We start from the raw sequence: 17,056 nt of genomic DNA, 5'->3' as shown, positions 1-17,056 counted from the left end.
TACCCGCGTCACGTGTACGATGATGTCATCGAAGCGCTTTAGCTACTGTACTGTGCAAGACCATGCACGACAACGCACGCGCGTACACACAAGAACACAAACATGTTTTGTGTATTCAAATAGAAGCAATTGTGATTATAGTTTGCTAGATATAATTACTGTAGGCTAGACATCTTCTTGTGTTGCAGGCATTCCTGAAAAGATTTTTGCCATTGAGTTGAACATCAAGTCTAAGGCCTTTATTCAAAAAAGTAAAAAAACCCAAAAACATTTCAACTTGTATGCTTCTTTTCAATAGCCAATTATGTAACTTCACCGGCATGCCATTTTGTTTTACCTTAATGTAATATATAGATGGCAGTCTTCAACTGCACATTTCCTGTCAAATGGGACATATGTATATATTTGAAATGTAGTGGAAAGTCAGTATGACCCCTCTAATTTCATTACTGTCTACCTCCCTCCCCGCCACCCACAAACAGCATGAAGTTCCATACACAGCATATGCCTAATGCCAAAAGGCTGGTGCACAGACAAAACAGATTCAACAGGTTCTATGCAGAAAACACAACACAAAACAACAATTTGGCTAAATATTGGCAGTGTATTTACATCACACATTTAAGTGACAAAAACTGCATATATTTTCCGGCCCATATTTTCCGTGAGACAGTGGCAATACCCTCAAAACAGACCCATGACCAAGTTAAAAACAGCAAAAGGTGGTTCAAGTATCTGGTGTTTGGTCTAAGGCTCCCATGCATCCAGAGTTGCAGAAAACATCTCTTCTTGGGTCTCTCCCATGGTACAGATGCTGCTGCAGTACTGGAAGACAGCTCTCACTCCTTGTTAACAGCTTACCGTACTGTTCACATTTACAAAGACTTCTTGTTGAGTTTACACACATCCCCTATATAAAATAAACACACACATTTCCAAAGATGTCCAATTACTGCATACAAATAGGGTTTAGCCTATGTATAAAATACAATACCCTTCAGAAAAAATATTCTGCAAACATTTATTTCAGCTTACACAATCTTCAATCCAATCAAAATACAGGTTGTGCTATATTATCAACTTTAAGTTAATGTAACTTTTTTTTTTTTCATATGACAATGCACAGATGAAAGCAGTAAATATGAAACAAGTGTGCTGCAAGTGAATACAGAAATCTTTTTGTAAGTTAAATACTCAAGACTACAAAATAACATTGGATAAGTGCCAGACACTGCACAGTAGAGAATGAGAGTAGAGTGCAAGTCAGACTCACCGTACTCTTTTGTGTATCCAGAGAGAGCAGTTGTTGTGGTGAGGGGGAGTATTTTGACAGCGTAATATTGCTGCTTTTTTGTGAGATCATGCTGTTCTTTGCACTGTTCTCCCTGTGGCTGGGGGCAGGGAAGTGGCAGACAGGAGCAGAGAAGGTTCTGTCTGCACGTTCTGGTATGAATGCTGACGGGCTGAAGGCTGTTTGCATACCGGCCCCCCTCTGGGATAGTTTCTTCCTCATGAGGGCAGCAAATTGCTTCTTCTCTTCATTGAGCTGGCGCATGCGAAGAAGCTTTTGTTGTTCCAGTTTCTTTAGTGTCTATGGGGCAGATTGACATGACAAGTCAGAAGCGTTTTATAAGGCCAGACTTGTCAGTGCTGGCTGTATTCCAGTGTTGGATCTTTAAATGTTCTCTAAAAGGTCATGTCTAAATCCAATGCAAGTCAACTAACAAGTACAAAATATTTAGAGGGCTGGGAACATTCAGTAAATACAAGGAAAGATATGGGTATTTCTTATGTGTTTGTCTGTGCATGTCTGTGTGTGTACGCATTATGTGAGTGTGTTACTGTAAATTGAAAACTGGCACAAAAATGAGCCATAAAAAGTTTCACAAACCAATAAATGAATGTTGCTAATCCTGGCTTAAACACAGTTAAAAGTTTGTTGTTCTGGTTTCTTTTCAGAACATCCATGTTTTATCATGTGCCCTGGACTGCGCAGGACAAAGGATGCTGAATCAAAGAGCATTCCTTGCCTCTTTGTCATTTTACAATGGCTTGCGGCCACACTGCCTTTGAGAGTAGAGGACAACTGGATTCCCAAACTGTTCAGTGGGGTTGCTACACACAATTAAACTAGGCATGACATATGAGAATATCTGTGAGATTGGATTCCTTTGACTCTTTTAAATGTTTGGACTTAACTACCACTTGGTCACTTGTATCAGATGCCTATTTTTTACAAAGTTTGAAGATATGTTGAAGATTGTTTTATAACATTATATTCATTCATATTCATGGTCACTTACCAAATACCATTGTTGCCCTTAAATAAGAAAGCTTTTTAAGCATGACTTTATACAATGACTGTATATTCTCTTAAGCATTCTTAGCATTCACCAGCTAAAGCACATTTTTAATGGTTAATTAATTATGGTTAATTTGGTGTTACCAAGACACCCTACAATCTGTGCTTGCTTCAAAAACTTTTTCTTTCACCAAGTAGTTAGTCATTAGGTAATTATTTCCTTGGTCTGCTCACAGTTGGGATCTCAGTGGGAACCTACCATTTTCCTTTTCTTTCCTATCTCTAGGTGATATCACTAACTATTAGTACGCTAATCTTTAATATAACAACATATGTATCACATATTTAATAAAACAAGACCAATATGCAATCCTGCTGTGAATTTGATGATTATTTTTCAACATAAAACCAATATAGCACCGAGATAAGACGAAAGTAAAAAAAGAAATGAAAAGCTAGTTTATTCTATACGATTAGATTAACATAACATTTTCAATATCTGATCCAGCCTTACCTTAATTAGTTGCTTCTGTTCCTTAATGAAATTATTATTCACAGTTTGAGAAGCAGTCATCAAGTCCGAAGCGCACAATGAGTAAATCGGATCATTCCTGTATAACAATGACAAGGAAATTTCAGGATTTCCATCCATTCCTCTACGAATGCAAAGACAACGACGACTCGAGCGATTTATGCCGCCGGTTAATAACCTTTCGAGCAGACGGCTGGCGAGTCGATGCTGTTTGAGAGTGCGTGCGCGCAGTGCAAGCTCAAAAAACCTCTCTCAGTGGGTTTGTTTGTCTTGACCCTCATTTCCCTCTTTGCGTTGTTAGCCTACCCTTTGCTAACAATGATTGCATCTCATCTGGACGCCGGTCGTGTGTTAAGTGCGCAACATAGTGATATTATAGCCTACCCAAAGTTAAACGTTTCTGCAGACGCTCCGAAAGATAACACAAAAAATGTCATATTTAGTAATGTGTTCCAGAAGAATATTATATTATTTCAATATTTAGTTAAATAATAATTGTAAAAATCGTATGCGTCTGTATTGTAATAACACCACTTTATGATGCAAATAGAAATGAAAGGCAAATTATGAAACAACATTCAGGCAGTTCAAACACCTTAAAGAGAGGCTATATATTCCCACTTGATATGAGAATCATAGTGTGTGATTGAGAGTAATCTGTTGCCACACAACCAAAGAGTCTACCTTGCATATAAAGTTCCGTTTTCCCAAAGATTTCTTTTGACTTCTGCAGACAAAGCGGTGTGCAAATGTGTGGAATAATTTCGTGTGTAATGGGACCCATTTTACATATGCCAAGTATAGCTAAGGATTTCAAAGGGTCTTTTTTTTGTTTCACATAGAATATGGTCTCAGTGAAGTCAAATGGAAACTACTCCGGGTTATTCATCAATGAATAATGTTTCACTTATAACACTAGGTGGCAGACAAGGATATGGTGCAAAGCTGGAAACATATATTTTATTTGGACACACGTTACAGTATGCAACAATTGACTTTTGAGCAGTGATGACATAAAATGGCATCATGATATCAAGTCATTATGTTATGATATGAGTGCAATATTCTAAAAGCACAACAGCGCAAGAACAATGCTGAAGCAACGTGATGTAGCAATATGTTTCAAGCACATCCACACCTATCAATAACTCAGGAATGTGCAGGGCATTCATATTATACTTTTGTAAAGTTAAATAGTTTTGTTTTCTGGACTAGACAAAGCCACACTCTTGTTTGGAGAAAAGTATTTACATTTAATGGTGCAGTCGTTAAAAAACAGGACACCATCTTATTGACTCTGCTATAACAATATAATAGGGAAGAAATGCAAGCTACACATTACATTACATTATTGGCATTTGGCAGACGCTCTTATCCAGAGCGACGTACATTTGATCAGACTAAGCAGGAGACAATCCTCCCCTGGAGCTATACAGGGTTAAGGGCCTTGCTCAAGGGCCCAACGGCTGTGCAGATCTTATTGTGGCTACACCAGGATTAGAACCACCGGGATTAGAACCGGGATTAGAACCACCGACTTTGCGTCTCCCAGTCATTTTACCTTAACCACTACGCTACAGGCCGCCTACGCTACACAAGTTGCCTTTAATGTTTTCCTACAAAACAAATAAACGATGGGATGTTGACAGTCACGTTTTGTTTGCTCTGAGTTTTATCTGCATTTGTAGTATCATCTGTACACTTCGTCAGGGCCAGGGCTGACATGGCTGCACATGCTCCCAGGGTGTTTATACCAATAAAGTGTATTTTAAATCTTTTATTTCCGCTTTGCAATAAACCGCAATAAACAGTGGAAGAAGCTGTGAAGAGATTCTGGATGATAAAGGTTCTTTGTTTCAGCAAGTAATGTGTACAAGGTTTCAGGTCTTATGCACGTTTGTTCAAAATGTCTCCAAAGCTTTTCACTGGTGGCTAACCACAAGCTTGAGTTGTGGAAGAGTTATGTTGACAGAGAAAGCTCCTTTTCCTCTTCCCTCCCATGTTGGTGGAGTTAGTACCCACACATACTCGTGATCTGTTGGTGGAAAACATTTTTATTTTACAAAGACATTGCAGTGAAGAAGTTATTAACAGCCACAGCAGAATAGACAGCCTCATTGACTGCTGCATTTTCCTGTGCTGTGAGGGGATTTCTTTGGATGCAGTCATGTGAGGATCAAACCAGTAGTCTGATTATGCATATATAAATGTATTCCCCATACCATGGCTATTTATGGGACTGTATAGCTGCAGCGGGTATATACGGTGTAATACACAGCCATGCATAATTGCTTTTGTCTGTTACTGTATTTGGAGTATAGCCTCATATCACCTAGGTCTAACATTTCAGCTAAATAACATAATTATAACATATGGTATCATTGTATATTATATATTTATCAGCTGGGATACAACTTCCTGTTCTTGCTACATGTTCTTATTTACAAATGTGAGAACATGTGAAAGTTCCTCTATAGACTCTCTACTGAAATAATTATCAACATCATGTGATAACACTGTTTAGTTTATGCCATTTTTCCTTAGTTAACTACTAAATTCAATGTTTGCCCTGGTTACCTTGAGAATCCCGAACAAAGAGATCTGATGGAACATTTCATACCAAATATAACAAAGCATATATTGATTATTAAAAATAAAATAAAAAGAATAGAGAACAATTACAAAACTATGTTTTATCATGATTATGCTTCTTGCTCAGGACTGTGTTGTTTTTTCCTTTCTGTGGCTTGGAGCACAGAATGTTACATCACACCCACATCCTTTAAGACACAGCTGTGTGGGATCTGCTGGACTGCTGTGAGCTAAGGAAGACCAAAGGAGCAGAGAGACATACTCTTTCTTTTAAACTAGTCCTGATTTTAAACCAGAAGTTTGTCTGTTAGCTGTGTGGATACCTTGCCTTTCAGAAGATTTTTTTTTGGACAGTGGTTTGGCTCTAATTTTGCAGTGAGTGAACAGAAACAGTCAGCCTGAGTATAGTGCGATTGTTTGAAATTTTGTGTGTTCAGAGATGCTCTTCTGCATACCAATGTTGTAATGCGTGGTTATTTGCGTTACTGTCACCCAGATCAAAAGCTATTGAGAGCCTCTACTTTACTTCGACATTGTATGGATTTTGGCTTCTTTATCAGACACATTACACCACTTTGGTTTGGAAGTTTCACACCATCTTCACAGCTGTGACATGTGCAGTCCCCGGCAGGTAGTCACAGTCTGGCCCAGCAAGTTATGGTTTATGAACATGTTATCTCTGCCAACAGATATCACCTGCTTCAGAGGATGGATTTACAGTCACTGGTATGAGAGATGCTGCCTTTCAGTGTGGGTCTGGGGTGCTGGGGAGCAAGGCCTCCTCGATCAGACTCAGGTGGCAGTGATGCTGAATGTTTTTAGGATTCAACATGATTGGATGTTGTACACTGTTATACAGAATAAAAAGTTATGAGTGCAAGATTAGGCCACCGATTTGACACAATAATTTGTTGTTGATCTTGTTCACTTTGTTGAGGTGCTGGTGCATATGTTTAGCATGGCACCCTAGTCACCTAACATTTCAGCAGACATCATTCCTGGTAAATAGTGCTGCTATTGGGCACCCTCTATAGGAATGGTCTCAAATGCACAAATGAATGCTGCCTTAATTATATCCAATTACTCATTCAGCCATATGCATTTAACTGCTTTGAAGCACAGAATACACTCACCGAGCACTTTATTGGGAACACCTGTACGCATACTTATTCATGCGATTATCTAATCAGCCAATTGTGTGTCAGGCAGCAGTGCGATGCATACAATCATGCAGGTACAGGTCAGGTGCTTCAGTTAATGTTCACATCAGCCATCAGAATAGGGGAAAAATATGATCTAAGTGACATTGGTGGTTTGAATATCTCAGAAATGGCTGATCTCCTGGAATTTTCACGCACAAGTTTACAGAGAATGGTGCGAAAAAAACGAACATCCAGGGAGTTTTCCATTCTGGTTCCTCATGACTTCATGAAATGACTTGCCTACCTCTGTCAGGACAGCAGAATCCCTCCCCCTATTTAAAAACACACCTTTTCAAACTGTACCTTAGCCCTCCCTCCGGATTCCCCCCCCCCCACACCTTTCTGATATCCCTCATCTTACAATGACTGTTTTCTTTTTGTTTAGAACAGCACTTCATGTGTATTTTCCTAGTTATAGATGTGATGCTTTAGCTTGTGGAAGAACCTATGCACTTGTAAGTCACTTCCAAATAAAGTGTCTTCCAAATAACTAAAATGTAAATGTAAATGTAAGTTCTGCGGGCAGAAACGCCTTGTTAATGAGAAAGGTCCAAGGACAATGGCCAGACTGATTAAAGCTGACAGGAAGGTGACAGTAATGCAAATAACCACACGTTACAACAGTAATATGCAGAAGACCATCTCTGAACACACAGTGCGTCAAACCTCTGAGTGGATAGGCTACAGCAGCAGAAGACTTAGTAAGTCTAAAAAATAAGTCTAATGAATACCTAAGTGCTCACTGAGTGTATATGCAACAGTTGTTGTTTAGACAACACAAATTGTGCAATTATCTTTATATACAGTCAATTGTGTGCAAACCTACAACCCCAATTCATGAAATCACTGAACTAATTATATAAGATCTGAGGCTGAAAAAACCCCCAGCATGCACACAGCACTCCATGGCATTGAGTTTGAGACCAGTGCTCTATATCCACTAGGCATTAACCATTTTAAGTGGAAGTCTAATTTATAACCCTTTATGGAGGCTATTTCCTCTGTAGCTATGTCTTCAAACTACACTTTCAGGCAGTCCCTACTGTTTCAGGACAATGACTCATTCTTGCTGTGATAGTAGAAGATGGGAGGGTTGAGGAGAGCTGTTCCTCCTCTTCAGCTTCTTCCGTTGGCCTCTAAAACTCCTGGTTGGTTCAACACTTGGTCAGATATAGTCCAGGGGTCAGAAAGTTCTACCATGTGCCAGCTGATTTCACAAATTCTCCTGGCTGAAGAATTGTGCTTATCAGCAAATCCAGGTGGAGAGGACTTTTACTTTCTGAACCTGAATTTGCCACCTTTCAGGTTGACTGATAACCAAACGCATTACATTCATGAATGTGCTGCACATATTTTGCTGCACGATGATGAAATGAGTAGTTTAGTTACAACACATTGTTTTTAGAGGAAAATAAATTGGATGATCCAAGTGGAACCATTGAAACCATATGAGAGCCTTGAGTTTCACAATTGCACAATTCCAGCAGAAATAGGGCCATACTGGTTGTTTGGAGAAAAAATAATTCACTACGGTTAATGGCTCTGCATTCACTTGAGCTATTCAATTCACAAAGTTTATTGTAAAAATTAGACCGCAAATTCCAAAACAAATCCCCACATTCAAACTGTTTGATGCACTGTGTGTCTGCCTAAATTAAACTCAATAAGTCTTTACTGAAGTTTTGATTATCAGGAAGGCATCATTCATGTCGAAACATCTGCCTTGTGTGTCCTTGCGTTTATTTGGACTGCCTCCCTTTGCTTGGCACTGGACTGACGAGAGGGAGGGATTGGTATTTGGGACATGGAAATATGACCTGATTTCAATACAGAGTGTTTCTTATTTTATTTTTTAAGGAAAGCCTTAAATCTTAAGTAGGATATCATCTAAACCAGCGGAACATCAAGTGGAATACGGTTGCGCCTGTTGTGCAGTTGAAGAGGAAGTGAGGAATGATCATTGTTGCTGATAACATAACATTCTCTCTCTCTCTCTCTCTCTCTCTCTCTCTCTCTCTCTCTCTCTCTCTCTCTCTCTCTCTCTCTCTCTCTCTCTCTCTCTCTCTCTCTCTCTCTCTCTCTCTCTCTCTCTCTCTCTCTCTCTCTCTCTCTCTCTCTCTCTCTCTCTCCTTTTCAGCATCACATTGACTTGCTTTCAACTAAACCTTGGTGTCAGGTTCTGTGTTTTTTCTGAATCTGTTTTTTGTTTAAGTTCTTATGTTTTTTGTTCCTTGTTACCCTCTGTGCTCACCATAGTCTGTCTGTCAGTTCATTCACTCCAATCATTTGTTTCACCTGTACTAGTATCTCCGCCTCCCACTCCTTATTTGTATTTCCGCACCTGTTTCTCATTCTGCAAATTGCTATTCTGTTTAAACTGGTCTTTTTCAGTTTCTCATGGCTAGTTCATCTTTCTGTGATTCTGTTCCCTACCCTGGTTCTAGCCTTCTCTTCCCTGTCTCTGTGCCTGGGCCCCTGTGATTTTCTGCCTGGTTCTGCTCTGTTTTTGGATTTTCTGTTTTTATTTTATTTTATTCTCTGCCTAGTTTTGGACTGTCTGTTTTGGATTTCCTATTTGAACTGTCGCTGGTTTGGTCTGCCTCCTTGGATTTTGAACTCTGAATTACGTTTTGGATCTGCCCTCTGTCATTAAAGCCGGCCTTCACATTATCCCTGAGTCTGCTAGTGGTTCCCTCTGCCCGATTCCTGACAAGTGAAAGTAAGTGTCAATGTTTGGTTCTGGTGTGCTTCTGTGAATGGTACACTCAAAAAGGCATGCTGATATCCAGCACACGTGCGTTTCCACTTTTGTGTAGCTTCACTCAACACATTGTCTGTCAAAGTTCCTACTTCTGTGTCACAGTATGTTACTTTTTTAAACACAGAATAACACGATGTGTTGTCCTTAACTAAACATGGAGGTGTGTTAAAAATGACAACATGTGGTGTTTTAAACGTATCTGTTTTGAGAGCATATGAAAACATAATCTGTCTATATATTCAAATCCAAGACTGTCAGTATTGAGACAAAAAATATATATAACCTGCAGTGTGTTATTTTCTTGATTTCTGACCAGAAACATGCAGGTTAACTGGACAGGAAAATGTATGCATTTCTGCACTCTGTGTCTTCCATTGCATTATCATTTAACAATACTGTATTTTATGTCATTATGGGTCATATGACTTGAATGCATTTAAATGGAAAACAAAATGTGAAAGGCACCTCAAATTATGCTAATCATGTTTAATTCATTATTATTTAGGTTTATTTATGTCTACTTGTACAGACTGTCATGTACACATAACAATACCAATTCTATATTTAAGTGTTACCAGTCTCAGGAATATCCTTATTTTGCTATTTCAATCTTATCGAGCAGTGTAAAAACCATTAACCATCAGAACATGATTTCTGGTCAAGTATTTGGGGAAGATGATTACCTGAAACGATTAACAAAGGAAACTATACACTCGTCTAGTTCGTTAACTTCAGTTTTTAATAAGGAAGTAAGCTAGACAAGATGCTCCAATGCTTCCCCATTGACAACACCGCAACGCTCCCCTTTCCCTCTCTCTCGCCCCCATTCTTCCTGTCTCTATATACTGTCCAATAAAGCTGAAAAAGGCCTAAAATATAAATGGTAAATGGTTGGCATTTATATAGCACCTTTATCCAAAGCGCTGTACAATTAATGCTTCTCATTCACCCATTCATACACACACCAATGGCGATTGGCTGCCATGCAAGGTGCCGACCAGCTCGTCAGGAGCATTTAGGGGTTAGGCGTCTTGCTCAGGGACACTTCGACACAGCCTGGGCGGGGGATCGAACCAGCAACCCTCCGACTGCCAGACGACTGCTCTTACTGCCATGTCGCCCCCCTTTAGGAACCTGGGTGCAATAACATGCTCACAATGAACTTGCCAACCTTACTTTGTCCTTACTGTCTAATGACCATTTCTTAGCCGACTACATCAGTAATAAATACAATTGGCAACTCAATATTCAAAGTACAATAATTTCCAACTATACTATACATTCTCAGATAAATTGAGACCCAGGGAAGGATATGGTCTGACTGGTTTTAGGGCCCTTCTCTGTTGGCAGTTATATGTTTAAGTCAACAAACCCCGTGTGATTAAAATGCCCTAATTTAGAGAGGCAACTCTGCTCTCTCACTCTTCTTTGTTTGAGAAATCTGCTTGTCGTGCTTTATGAAGATGGATTGTAGATTCATTAACCTGTGTAAACAGAAACATTCCTTGTACCAATTATAGGTTCTTTAACTTTAACACTGAAATAAACAGTGCTGTGAGATGTATGGACATGCAATTTATTTAGTGTCTTGCACTAGCAATGAAAGCTTTAAAGATGACTGTCTCAGGCAAATAATAAAGTTGTAGCATACTTTGTCCTTCTAAAATTGGCAATGTGCTTGATGCTCCTAATAAAACTGTAGCACACTTTCATGCCATGAAGAGTGTATACGATACGATGAACTTTATTGTCCCGCTCAGGGAAATTTGTCTTGGACTCTGCGATGCGTCATGAATGCCTTGACAGTCACAATGACAACAAACAATACATCCTCAGCCATAACAGCATCAACAATTACATAACAGTATTGCACATATCCCATAACATAACACATACATACACCTCATAATAGTACATGCTAAAAGATCACCGTAATAAAGGCACTATAAAAATTATTACATAAACTTCAGCCTCAAGCAGCATTGTTAAGAAATTGAATGGAAGTTGGAACAAATGAGTTCTTAAAACGATTGAGTTTGCAGTGAGGGACTCTATATCGCCTCCCCGAGGGTAGGAGGTCATACTCTGAATGGAGAATGTGAGAAGGGTCGTTAACTATTCTCTGGGCTTGCTTAAGAACAGTTTGTTCATAAATAGACTGCAAGGTCTGGTAGCTGCTTTTTCCAATGACCTTCATGGCCGTATGCACCAGATGAGCGAGTTTAGTTTTTAGTTTTGCGGTGAGGTTGCCATACCAGGATGACATCCCATATCTGATTAAACTCTCCAGCACTGCCTGGTAAAATAAAAACATGATGCTTTTGTCCACCCCATATACTCTCAGTCTGCGTAAGAAATACAGTCTCTGCTGTAGACGAGAACACAAGATATCAACATGCACATACCAACTAAAAGTGTCATCTAAGTGAACTCCAAGATACTTATAAGAGCTGACCTGTTCAATGGGTGAGTCGTGTATAACGACAGGGCTATGATCCCCTACTGATCTCGGGTCTAAGACCAACTCTTTAGTTTTGTTAACATTCAGAGTGAGGTGGTGAGCATCACACCATTGCACAAAGTTTTCTATTTCAGAAAAATAGGCTGAGGTACTGGAATCTTTGTGCAGTAGACTGAGGATGGCGATATCATCAGAAAATTTAAAAACAAGGTTCCCTGGGTGGCTGTTTATACAGTCATTAGTATAAAGTGTAAAAAGAACCGGGGAGCTGACACAACCCTGTGTAGCACCTGTGCTGATTGATTTACATTCTGAGAGGGTGTTATTGACTCTAACCTGCTGACTCCGATTGGTTAAAAAGGAAAAATACCACTTAATTAAAAAAGGGTTAACACTCATCTGCCTCAGTTTAGAAATGAGCAGATGGGGTTGAAGTGTGTTAAAAGCCGAGCTAAAATCAATAAATAAAATCCGTGCATATGCTTTTGGGCATTCCAAGTGCTTGACAGTGGAGTGGGTGATGCTGTTAATAACTGGTATGGATCAAGTACCAAGTTGACCTCTGCCTTAAGCACAGATAACATGTATTTCTCAAAACTTTTCATTACAATCGAAGTCAGGGCCACAGGTCTAAAATCATTGTTATCAACTGGACACGGTTTCTTAGCTACAGGAACTATGATGGATTTTTTCCACAGAGCAGGAACAGTGTGTGAATCCACAGACCGCTGAAAGATGGGGCACCAAGCTGGAGTAAGCTCTTCTGCACATGCCTTTAAAAGCAGTGCAGAAATGCCATCTGGGCCGGTGGATTTATTAGTGCATACATGTTTGAAAATAGACTGAATCCTGAGTGGATCAATTATAATCCTACAGCTAACATCAGTTAAGATAGTTTCTATGACATTATTAGATTCCACAGAAAAGTCATGGTTGTCAAATCTGAGAAAAAAGTAATTCAGTTCATTTGCCTTCCCCAGATCATCATCAGTACTGAGGCGTTTCTTGGTGGTATTCATATTTGTAATAGCCTTCATGGAGTCCCACAGCTTTTTTGAATCCATTGACATAAAATTCTGCTCTATGGTGTCCTTGTGATGTTTTCTGGCTTCCCTCAGCCTCTGGTTGAGTTCTCTTTGCACCGTTTTCAGTCCTGCTCTATCATTATTTTTAAAGGCTAACTTTTTCCTATTAATACAGTCCTTTACACTGTATTAATAGGAAAAAGTTAGCCTTTAAAAAAAATAACAGAGCATGTCTTTATTTTTGATTACTTTTACTTATTTGCTTTCACTGTTTATACAGGGTGAACTAGCACTTATGGTAAATCACCATATTGTTTTCAATTCCTCCAATTCTGTTGGGGGGTCTGTTGGGGGGGGGTCTTTCATCTAGTATGTGTGTCAGATCATTCAGATTCTATGATGCAGAATTTATGATTAATTGATAATTGGCTTTGTTGAATTGCGTATGCTGTCTGTAATATTCATACTCTACCTGACCTCGTCAAGGTGGTACAGTACATCTGCCATGTATGTTTGTTTTCAAATGCATTGTCCACTTGAGCTTGTCAATGTGTCACAGTGCATCTACATAGGAATGATTGAGTTAATCAGACATTTGGAATACACTTAATTTCTGGTCATACTGCTGAGTCCTGAAAAAGGCTAACAGTTTGTGCCGTACGGGACTCTCTGTTTGAAAGACATATCGGTAAGCTCATTTCAAATTATTTGTGGATTGCTGTTTGCTGCTTGAGAGACCAGTAAGAAGTTAGGAAGCCTCTGATAGGCAGGTCCTTTGTTAAAGCTCATAGTTCTCCAACAAGACCAGTTTTTGGTATCTTCTTGTTTAGGGACAGGCAGGCTTTGTAGAAATTGAAGCGTGGCTACGTCATAATTGTGAAGACCCATGCATTTGGTCTAAGCTTGTGAACGAAAGAAGGAAACTGTTGCTGACTACACTGACACATTTCAGGAAGTTTGTCTGGCACATAGTGGTTTAGCAAATATCACTCCACAAAATATTGGTAATCTGGACAAACCAATCCTGCTTCATAATCAAATATGAGGGGCTGTCCTCCAAGGTAAAACAGTATGTAGTATTAGCAGCCAGAGATGGGAAAACAAAAAGCGGGAAAGAACTCCCGACACTTGCTGCTGAAATAGAGTGTGACCTCAGGCAGAGAGGGGCTTCAGCTATAACCCACGTAGCATATTGTAATCAGGCAAACTCTCAATTCAAATGTAATAAAAAAAGGATTCTCCAAAGAAGGGAATCTGATGCAGAGTACTACTGATTCCTGCCTCTAATGTGATAAGAGAGACTATTGGGAAAGACACTGTAGGAAAAAGAAAATTGATATGCAAGAAGAAAGTGGTAGTGAGGAGGAAGAAAAAATCAGTTGCCTTTACAATAAACCACTCAGCAGGCTGGCGACAAGCTGCACAAGCTGCAATTCCATCTGTTCCTCCAAGCCAGGATTTAAATGAATGCCAATCTCCTGTTGCAGAATGTTTTTAAATGACATCAGAAGTCCTGGTAAGTTGAAGCAGTTCTAGTGAGCTATGTGGCTTGACATTCTGCAGTGCACTGACGTTGCAGTATGTCAGTTATCATATCGTCTGTGGGGACGCAGATCAAGATCGCATTTTTTAAAGACTAAAATAAAAAAGGTAAGATCTTATTGATCATTGCAGAATTTGTCTAGTCTAAATGTGGCTGGCTCGTCAGCTAGACACAGTAAGCCGACTAGCCAGTGTGAATAATCTAGTTCAAGATGATGATAAGCAGGGATCCATGACAAATAATTTTTTTTTTAAATTAATAATAATGCACCATTGGAATAAAAGCATCAAGTTTTATATCCGTTGATTGGTGAGCAGGACTGGGAAAAGCTGAAAAGTACGCATTTGGCTGTGTTACTTCACAATGTGTATTGTTTGTCACTCTGGAAGAGTTGGACATGTTGGGGAATGCGAAATTAGTGTTTGGGAACTAGGTCTGCAGGTCATTGTGTCACTGGAAAAAGAACAGCTGCCAACTTTCTCGTTTAGTAGGAAAACATTCCGGCATGTTTTTGATTTCTCAACAGATACTGATACCAATACTGTTGGTACTGTATTGCAAGGGAGGCTAACAGATCACAGTAACTATATTATAATTGATACAAAAATATCGATGCAGCCTTAAGCTTCAAGTAACCAGCTACTGGTCACACAGATTTGGGTATAATGATACATTAACAATGTAGTGATTCCTTTTGCGAAGCATACCACTTGTTAGTCAGTAAATACAAAACCAGCTGAACAAACTATGAAAGGACCTTCCGTGCAGTCTTGGTGAAATTGCACTTTTGTATTCCTGAGATGAGCAAAGGCTTTTGTAAGTCACTCTGTAGAAAAATATTAAAATGTTTCTGCTAAGTGACTGTAATGCCATATAATGTCCCTGCTTAAAGTCCGGTAGCAAAAAGACCTTTGTTGTCAGACCACTTTTGATTGACTGTACATGATACACTTTATACATTTAATTAAAATTCACTCATTATCTTACCAATAATTAACAAACCTGATTGAGTCAGAGGGGTTTACATGCATCAGAGTGAAATCCACACTATACTCATATCCTCTGCAGAAAGGTTTTTATGAAGTATAATTGATCACTCTTGCCTCTTTTGCTTCTACTTCTACCAATTAAAGGAGCAGTCCAGTATACTTTGGACACTTAAAAGCTTATTTCATGAATGGGATGAATGTGGAAGGTTGGCTGGGTCCCTTTGCACGTCTATGCCTCTTACCCTGTGTACCCTCACCAGGTGCCATAAAAGCTCTGATGATGGAGGTGGAGGCCCCGCGCTTGGATTTCTCTTCCTGTATTCGCACCGGTCGCAGGAACGCAATGCACGACATCAAATGGGATCGAAGCACTTGCAACACCAGCAAATTGAGCAAAGAGATGGCCCAGATGGGCACACAAGCAGCAGGTGGACACGCACGTACAGGTATTTATACGCGTTTACTGTAAGACGGCGTAGCTCCTTACCTCTGAATGCGGACATGTTGCTGACTAAAATGCATGTGTATGCGTCTGCCTGACTTACAGAGGGGGGGAGCTCAGTGACATCTCAGTCTCTGGAGGGTCGTGGTTCTGCCAGTGTGGAAGTCCAGGCAGATGGGCATATTCTGCAGCCCTGAAGGAAGCTATGAAAGAGCCAGCTTTTGGTCCACATCACCGGCACTGCCTTGAAGAAAACTCAACACAGAACTTTAACAACAATGTAACATTCGATAATGTTGTTCCTGACCTTTGATACCAGGTATACAGCTTTATTTATCAAGGAAACGTTTATAAGTTTGTAACTTATTTAGGGCTCCAACAATCCAAAAATCCTCACACTTACAATCCCAGGGTCTGTGCTGTCCACCTCTTGGTCACTTAATTGTGTTGAAAGTTTTAAACTCCTTGGAAAACTATAGTTTTTAGTACTGTAAGAAACATACAGTGGGCCCCAGAATTGCATCATTACTTCATGCACAATACATTTCATGAAAACGACATCTGTGAGTGTTTTTCCATCAGGCAATTTCAATGCAAGTTCAATATTTAAATATTATGTTTAGGGTCGGGTGGCATGGATGGTGCAGTGGGTAGCACTGCCGCCTCACAGCAAGGAGGTCCTGGGTTCGAATCCCCGTCAGCTGGAGCCTCTCTGTGCGGAGTTTGCATGTTCTCCCCGTGTCTGCGTGGGTTTCCTCCCACAGTCCAAAGACATGCTGGTTAGGCTGATTGGAGAGTCTAAATTGCCCATAGGTATGAGTGTGTGAGTGAATGGTGTGTGTGCCCTGCGATGGACTGGCAACCTGTCCAAGGTGTATTCCTGCCTTTCGCCAAATGTTTGCTGGGATTGGCTCCAGCCCCCCTGTGACTCTGTTCAGGATAAGCGGGTTAGGATAATGAATGAATTAATGAAAGTTTAGGGTCAATTTGACCCCACTCAGTGTTTGAAATCTCTTAAAAACCAGTTAACCCTTTTTTATATTGAAACTGTATACTGATTTTTCTAATTTGGTGGGATTAATTAAATAGTAAAAATACAACAAACTATGCTATGTGAAGTCCTGTACCAACTTTTTTCTTATTACATGTAGTAATGAGGCTCAAATATACAGCATTGATCAGTGGGGCTTCGACTACACCTTCAGGG

At 39.8% G+C, this 17,056-nt stretch overlaps 1 protein-coding gene and 1 long non-coding RNA gene across 3 annotated transcripts; one reads left to right on the top strand and one right to left on the bottom strand.

Annotated features, from left to right (window-relative positions):
* Positions 1-41: 41 nt before the first annotated feature.
* LOC133110531 (uncharacterized) lies at positions 42-3,163 on the bottom strand. Of its 2 annotated transcripts, XM_061220718.1 has the most exons (4): positions 3,013-3,163; positions 2,817-2,913; positions 1,274-1,591; positions 42-910 (listed from the first exon to the last, which is right to left on the bottom strand). In XM_061220718.1, the coding sequence occupies exons 2-4, from the start codon at positions 2,874-2,876 to the stop codon at positions 728-730; spliced, it is 561 nt and encodes a 186-aa protein (XP_061076702.1). In that variant the 5' UTR covers positions 2,877-2,913; positions 3,013-3,163; the 3' UTR covers positions 42-727. The 2 variants fall into 2 exon arrangements, with proteins under 2 accessions (XP_061076702.1, XP_061076701.1); XM_061220717.1 differs by having other exon boundaries at positions 45-910; positions 2,817-3,163.
* A 6,061-nt stretch (positions 3,164-9,224) lies between these two features.
* LOC133109296 (uncharacterized) lies at positions 9,225-16,956 on the top strand. Its single transcript, XR_009704717.1, has 3 exons — positions 9,225-9,347; positions 15,668-15,853; positions 15,955-16,956. It is a non-coding gene; the product is annotated as an uncharacterized LOC133109296 (long non-coding RNA).
* The last annotated feature ends 100 nt before the right edge of the window (positions 16,957-17,056 follow it).

Source organism: Conger conger, chromosome 14 (assembly GCF_963514075.1).
Source record: "Conger conger chromosome 14, fConCon1.1, whole genome shotgun sequence".
Classification (NCBI taxonomy): domain Eukaryota; kingdom Metazoa; phylum Chordata; class Actinopteri; order Anguilliformes; family Congridae; genus Conger; species Conger conger.
This window is presented reverse-complemented; position numbering and strand designations above follow the sequence as displayed.